Below are 7,961 nucleotides of genomic sequence, written 5' to 3'. Positions count from 1 at the left end.
CTACACAGGGGACCGGGCGGAGGGCCGGGCTGACACACTGACCTGCAGGACGGCGTCGCCCACGAACAACATCCCTGTCTGGTCAGCTGCAGGGCACAAAAGTAAAAAGTGTCAACAGACGGTCGGTGCCATCGCGCTCGTCACGACGGTCATTCACGCTGTTTCCGCAATAACCGACTGGCCCTGTGTGTCTGTGAGTGTGCAGTGCATGTGGGCAAATATCAGTGTGCTTGTGTCTGTGTGTGCACTCGTGAATGTGTGAGAATGTGATCCCATGTGTAAATGTGTGTGAGCACACGGGTGTATCAATGCATGCGTGTGTGAGTGTGTGAGCATGTGTGGCAGCGTGCGGGTGTGCATGGGTGTGAGAGGTACCGCCCCAGAGCTAAGCGGGCGGCTGACTCTAAGCACACCGAGACGATCCCTTTCCAAACCCAGCTGTGGGTGACATGGACACACGTGTCCCTCGTCCCGAGGAAGGGCCGGACCACCCGAGGGGACAAGTCTGATTCTCACGTCTCATTTAGTCGACACCGACAATAAAGGACACACCTAACGGCCGCTCTAAGTGACGAGACCGCGGAGAACAGCCCGGATGAAAGCAGAGGACCGTCCGCGCCGAGGCCGGAGCGTGACCCCCACAGCTGAGGCCGGAGCGTGACCCCCCCAGCACGGCCGCCCTCGACCTTCCCACTGCCCCCGAGGCCGAGAGAGCCCGACACCGAACAGCTGCGCAAAACGCACGGCCCTGCCCCAGATGTTCGCCGTCGCGCAGCTTTGCTTTAATTCACGCGTCTTCGATGAAGGGTCGGAAACCTAGTCACAGCTATTGTTTCAGCACGAAAATTTTCCTTACATTCCCTGTTTTATATCATGTCAATTGTTAATGTTATTTCTAGTCATTGACGAGCATTAAATTTTGTTGAAAATAAAACCCAGCCTCCTGCCGCTGGACCTGGCGATACCAGCTCCGCGTCTCTAGCAATGTCCCCACCGGCACGAGGTCGTGCCCGGAGCAGCCCGCACGTCCCCCTGCTGTGTTCCTGTCACCCTCGGCCACACGGCCCTTCCAGAGCCTCCATCCCCCTCCCCCGTCTCCGCTCTGAGCCGGGTCCAGGGAGCGTCCCCACGCTGACCGTGGGGACGCAGGGTCCTTCGAGCGGGCGGAGAGGGCAAAGCCGCACACGACGACAGAAGCGTGAGTGCTGCAGGTCATGCACACCCTTCGCGAAACCACAAAAGGCAAACGCCGCATCCGAACAGCCATGGCACAGCACGGGGTGGGGGAGGGTGACGAGGGGCCTCAGGGACTTCGTTCTGCTGGGCGGGGGGAGGGGGGACGGGACCCAGAGCAGACGTCAGAGTCCCTCCCGCCCTGACGGTGAGTGAGGGGCAGCGATGGGGCTCGGGGAGGTCGCGTGCAGGGGGCGGGGGATGGGGTGAGCTGTGGGGTGAGGTAAGAGAGGGGACGAGGTAGGGGAGAGGCGCGGGGGGAGAGCAGGAGTCCGGCAGGCGGGGACCGGCTGCCACGGCGTCACGGCGAGAGGCGCTGGACGCCGTGTCACATGTGGGGACTTTATTTCATTGGCGAAGGCGGACGCGTTGAACCATCGCTGCCCGCCCCCCCACAGTGGCCCGCACACACTTGCCACGTGATGAAGTCTGTGGATGAGACTGTGTGCTCTGAGTCATTCTGGAAAAACGGCATCTGCGTGTGCACTGCATCAGGGACTAAGGCAGCGGTCCCCAGCCTTCGTGGCACCAGGGACCCGCGCTCCTAGAAGAATCTAACACCTGAGGATCTGAGGCGGCGCCGAGGCGGTGATGCCGGCGCTGGGGAGCGGCTGCACATGCAGACGGAGCTTCGCTCACCTGCTGTGCGGCTCAGTTCCTAACAGGCCAGGACCGGTACTGGTCCACGGCCCGGGGGTTGGGAGCCCCCAGACTAAGGAACTCCACATTCAGACAAGAAGTCTTCAGAGTTCAGATGCCAAGGTTTTGTTTGCAAAATTATACAAATCAATCCAACAAAGATTAACACGTTTCTATGTTGACACGTAACTATTTGGGGACGGGGCTCCTTACGGCCACAGGGCTTCAGCAGACCGTCCCCACCGACCCGCCAGGAACAAGCTCTCTGCATCCGGATCCAGCAGCTTCCGCAAAACCGAGTTTTAGATCATTGTGGAAAGTGTCTGAGGGTAGTTTAAAATCATACATATTTTTTTCACTCAGGGGACTGCACTTGGTCACTCATTTAAGGAACTTGAATGAAGCCATTTCTGACCGGGAGGCCATTGCTCCTGAGACGGCCAGAACCACCAGGAGGTGGCGGGGACCTGGCAGGAAAGAACAGGGGGTGCAGGGCCCCCAGGCACCCCCAGACCGGGGACGGGCTCCACTCTAGACTTGGGGCTTACTCCCATGGAAATGAGGCTAAGCGGAGTCTGCCTGGAGCCACATCTGATTCGAGGGACGCCGGTCTCGTCGACCTTGCCAGACCACGGAGGATTCTATGATGGCTAGGCCGACACGCTGTCTGAAGCCGCCGGGACAAGCCCCAGGTTGAAGCCAGGCCCCGAGGCAGGCGGCCACGCTGGGGGCCCCGACCCGGAGCCCTGTGTCGAAGGGTGCGCTTGGCGTGGAAGCCCCATGTGAGCAGCACAGGCGTGTAACGCGGGTACGCACACGTCACCCCTGACAGGCGGGAAATGGCGGAGCACCCACACGACATTCCTGGAGCTTCTGAGAAAAATTAAAAGGTCAAATGGAAATCCTTAAAGAAAAGGCACAGATGCTCAGTGGGCCACAAGCAGGAGTTTGAAAGGCAGGAATAATTCTGAACTTGTTGGGGTGAGAAACGCCTGCTGACTCATTCCCCACATGATCCCTCCAAAATCCTGCCCTCCTGCTGTGAGCAGCTGCGGTTCCCTCAGATGCCGGGCTGGACAAACAGAGGGACACACGACAGATGGACAGAGTCTACGCCCCGACCCTTCAGGTGGAAAACGGGACGGGGGACCAGCTTCTCCTTTGTTCATTGTTTATCCGTCTTATTCTCTCTGTGGCATTAGCCTGGCTTCTAGAACTAGTGACATTGTGGATTAAGTAAACCATCAGTTCATCATTTCCGCAATAATCAGGGTGCTTAAATGTATTGACTTGAAATGGTCTTGAGACGATTTAGTTCAAAATGGTCAAAATGCCACAGGACTTTATGTGACTTTCTTGTGGTTCATTCGGATCTAATCATAGCTTAGGAAATGAAACGAGACCAGAGGATCGGCCAGGGCCGCGCTCCCGAAGCTGCTGGTGGCCGCAATGTCAACGCAGCGAGAGGAAACGGTGCCTTTGCCAACTGTGAGCCCGGGGCCGGGCCGGGCCCAGCGAGGCAGCGGGAGGGGAGGCTGCTCCAGCGGACTCTCCAAGTCAGTCTCCGAAATGCTCCCCACCTGAGAGACACCTCGGCCTTAAAAAGCAGCAAATCAAAAAGGGGTAAAATGGGTAATAAAACAAAATGTGAAAGTTTGATTTTAATTTAAAGTTTTAATGAATGCTCCTAAACAAAATAGACTTTTTTTGGTCAGATTAAACTGGGTTTGTGGATTTTAGCCGAAAAATAATTCTAGTTTATTTCTGTGGTAATCCTGCCATTACATCATAATATAAAACTGAAATACAGAAGAACATTTTAGTTCATATAAATATTCAAACATGCAAAAAGGCACAATGAGATGTGTTCTATTTCTGTTACAGTTGCCGCTTCAAGTCAAATTAATTGCTATTATCTGTAGTGTTATTTGAGGTTATGCAAATGTAATTGTTTGCAACGCAACTGTGTTATAATAGAAACGATTTGTTTCTCATTGCATGTTAGTCTGTAAAATTCAGACACCTGTTAAATACTGATCGAAGTGAACATCTGGGTGATGTCGTAAAATGATTAGAATTCCCCTTAACAAGTCTGAATGCTGAATTTCATTATTTGGATTAATGACTACCAACGACTGAGCATTTCCTATGTGTCAGGCCCTCTTCACAGCCCTTCATAAGTACTGAGTCATTTAAGTCACAGAACAAGCCCACGTGTGAGGTGTGGTCCTTGCCCAGAGCAGGTGAGCCACGTGTCACCTGCAGAGACGGCAGAGCCAGGGGCAGGTCTGGGGCCTCGGCCTCCCGCTCTCTCGCCCTCTCTCTGCTTCGCACCCCCCTGAACGGCGACCTGAGCAGATAAGCAGAGTTGGGGCTCATTCATGACGCGCACACGTGGGCAGGGAGATTCGACGCCCTCTAACACAAGACTACGACGTTCCTGTGCTAACGTACACGCTTCCACGTAAAAACACAACTTTGCCAATGCTTTCGGCAAAAGCGGGAGGGGACGGCTTTCTCCGCAGACCACCCCCGGTGCAGACGCGGTAGCAGCTGCACTGATGCAGACGGTGTGCCCGTCACCGGGCCACCAGGTGTGCGGGCAGCTTGCATGTTCACACACAGCTGCCCACGGCTCCAGCCACGCTTGTATTCCTGGGCGACTGTGTAGGCAGTATCTTTGCTCATTTCTTAAAAGCCCTTTCGTCTTCGTGAAGTCCAGAACTGGGCATCGAGCTGGCTCTCGTTAGGACTCAGGGTCGGCAAAAATAAAGGAGAGCGTCCCCACAGACCCCGAGTGGCGGTGTGGGCCCCGCCTATCTGCTGCTGTCTGTGACACGTCTTACCCGGGTCTGAAACTGACCTGTCAGTTACCTCTTCTTCCAGGAGAGAAAAGTTTCTCAGTTAAGAGTAAATTCAGCAGAATAAACACCGATGTTAAGCCCCTTGAAGGCCATGTGCTGTAAGCCTACGAGAAAGCAGAGGGGCAGAATGTACGCAAAGTCTTTCCCTCCGTGGCTCGATGCAGGGTGACCCGTCCTGGCCCAGATGGCCAGCTTGGGGCGGCGTGGGTGACTGAGGGCCCTGAGCGAGTGAAGGCAGGTATCGCGGAGAAAGCGCACAGCCCGGCAGAGGCAGACGCGACGTCCACGTGGAGGGATGGTGTGGGGGGCGGGTCCTGACACGTGTCCTACCACGCGCTCGACTCAAACAAAGGGAGAGCTCCTCCCCTGGAAAATAAAGATGTTACGCTCTTCAGAAGCCTGCGGTTTTAATATAAAAAGATATAAATGCTGTGCAAGAAGTCTCTTGAGTAACCAGATTTTAGTAGTTATATTAACTTAGGAAGATGCACTTAAAACGAAGACTTGTGACAAACCTTCAGAAAGAGCAAAGTGGGCAGTGTCACGCGACCTGAATTCAAACTGTGTGCCAGGCTGCAGTGACCCCAAAAAATGGACACAGAGGTCAGTGGGTTAAAGACTGAATGTGAGGCCGGAAACCACAACACTCCCAGAAGCCACGGGCAAGGCCACCTTTGACCTCGGTCCCAGCAATAGTGTGGCCGAGGGCAACGAAAGAAAAAGCAAACAGATCGGGCTATGTCACACTAACACGTTTCTGGAAACCATCAACAGAACGAAAAGACGACCTACCGAGTGGGAAAAGATGCTCACCAAAATACGTCTAGCGAGGGGCTGATATCCAAAATTTATAGATAAACTATACAAATCAAGAACAAAAACACAAACAATCCTATTAAAGAATGCGCAGAGGACCTGAACCGACATTTCTCCCAAGAGGGCACATGGACGGCCAACAGACATAGGAAGAGACACTCAAGGTCGCTAATCATCAGAGACACGCAAATCAAAACCACAGTGAGATGTCACCTGACACCTGCAGAATGGCCGTCATCAACGAACCAGCAGCAAGCGCTGGCGAGGACCTGGAGGAAAGGACCTTCCGCACCGTCGCCAAATCGCAAATAGGTGCAACCACAGTGGCAAACGATCTGGGGATTTCCCCCCAAATTAAATATAGAACTACCTATGACTGAAAAAGTCCACTTCTGGGTGTTTATCTGAAAAAAAATGAAAACACTGATCCACAAGGATCTATCAGCGCCATGTTCACTGCAGCACGATTCACACCAGCCAAGCTGTGGAGCGACCGGGGAGCCCACCGACAGGCCGGGCAAAGAAGGGGCAGAGCACGTGCTCGGCGGAATAGTACTCAGCCCTGAAAAAGGGCGAAATCTTGCCATTGTGGATGAACCTAGAGGGTGCTGTGCTGAGTGGAATAAGTCAGACGGAGAAAGACAAATCCGCGCGATCTCGCTCGCATGTGGGAATCTACAAAGCAAAATAAACGAGCGAAACGGAAACAGACGAAGATCAGAGAACAAACTGAGCGGGAGGTTGGGCGGATGAAGGAAAAGGAAAAGCAATTAGTTAATGGAAAAACAAGAAAAAAAATAAAGGCGTGAAAGAGAGAGCAAATCTGATGGGGAAAAAAAGCCCAAGACGCTAACGTTTACACTAAGCAAATAGAGTAAAAAATGACTTTCAGGGGAGAAGTTTCATTGAACGTAAACCAAAGCTCAGTCGGTGGGGACTGGCACCGTGAGGGCCCTGGGCAGGTGGCGGCTGCTGTGTCCACTCTGAGGGACGTCTCGCCCTCTGGCCCCAGGAGACTCCGAGGGCCTGTCCTTCACAGGGCGAACCTCCGCCTGGGGCCAGCAGGGCCCCGGCGGGCGAGTGCCCAGCCCGCTCAGCCGGACAGTGGGCGGGCGGCTCTGGCCGGGGTGAAGTGGGGCAGGCAGGGCGTCCGCTGAGCGGAGGGGCCACGGCCAGGTCGCAGCTCTGCCCCCGGGTCTGCGGCTCTCGCGAGCCCGCCTGACGCCCGCTGGGCTGGTCGGCCTGGCCAGGCCCGGGCCCCAGTGGTGAAGCCTCCGCTGGCCGATCATGCAGAGGCCAGGGCTTCCCCGAGGGTGCCGCCCTCCTGTCCCCCCGACAGGTGACGCTGTCCCCAGCAGCTGGTGCCGCGCCTGCCCATCTCCATGTCCTGTCCCTGCGTCCGGTGTGGCGGAAGGTTGGCGTGTCCTGGGCGAGGAAGCGCGAGCTCACGCTGCTCAGGCTGCAATGTGACGCGGACGGAGTCCTCTCCTGCTGGCGGAGAACGGTTCGGTGACGAGGTCCGGGAGCCACGGTTGCCTGGAGCCTCAGCGGTCAGCTCCAAGGAGGCCTTTCCCACCCGCTGGCTTCTCCGCCCTCGCTGTAGAGGAGTTAGCGTTCGGTCACCCAGTGGGGCCGGGCGGCCATCGTCACACAGGGTGCGTGCTGGGTCGTGGGGGAGGCTCCTTGCTGTTCGGTTTCAGCGCAGATTCCCTTTTCCATGGTCTTTCTCACTCGTAGAAATGAAGACGAGACCATTTCCGTTTTCCCAACGGGGAGTTGAGTCTCCAGCGCCTTTTAGGGTTCCCGCAGTGTCGATGGTCTTCCTGTCCCGTCTGCGGAAGCAGCGACACCCCCTTTCATCAGAGCGGAGAACACCCCGTTTCTGACGACTCGCAGAGCCCGGTGTCGAGAAGCCCCATGCCCCCCACCACCGACCTGGGGAGGGTACAGGTGTCCGGGGCCCTCCCCGCGGCCAGGACGCGGCCGTGGCGGGTTCACTGGCCCTGGACCCCGAGGAAGCGCCGTCCACCTGCTGCCCCACCTGCTGCCCCACCTGCTGCCAGCCCTGAGGGCGGGATCTGCAGCTTCGCTCACGGCGCAGGAGACGTGCGTCCTGCGGACTCCTGAGCGTGCTGCCAGCCCTGAGGGCGGGATCTGCAGCTTCCTCAGGACGCAGGAGACGTGCGTCCTGCGGACTCCTGAGCTCGGCTCGGTGAGAATAAGCGTTTACGCAGACGCGAACTTAGCGGTGTTATTTTGTTAAAGTCTCCCTTTTCCCCACGAACGGAGTCGAGCTCACCGTGGGGAAGCTCGCGTGCCACGTCGACACTCCGTAGGGCCACGCGCGACCAGCACGGTGTCCACGGGCAGACGGCCGAGGGGCTCGCAGCCCAGGGGCAGAGGGACGCT

The 7,961-nt window shown here is 56.4% G+C and overlaps 1 protein-coding gene across 1 annotated transcript in view; it reads right to left on the bottom strand.

Moving 5' to 3' along the window:
• Positions 1–7,961, bottom strand: part of SNTG2 (syntrophin gamma 2) — a 91,655-nt gene that overhangs the window by 64,588 nt on the left and 19,106 nt on the right. The window contains 1 exon segment of the mRNA XM_015588122.1: positions 37–86. Within this exon segment, the coding sequence (XP_015443608.1) occupies positions 37–86 (50 nt within the window).

Source organism: Pteropus alecto, unplaced genomic scaffold (genome assembly GCF_000325575.1).
Source record: "Pteropus alecto unplaced genomic scaffold, ASM32557v1 scaffold61, whole genome shotgun sequence".
In the NCBI taxonomy this organism is placed as follows: Eukaryota; Metazoa; Chordata; class Mammalia; order Chiroptera; family Pteropodidae; genus Pteropus; species Pteropus alecto.
The sequence above is the reverse complement of the archived record's forward strand: the minus strand, read 5'-3'. Positions and strand labels throughout refer to the sequence as shown.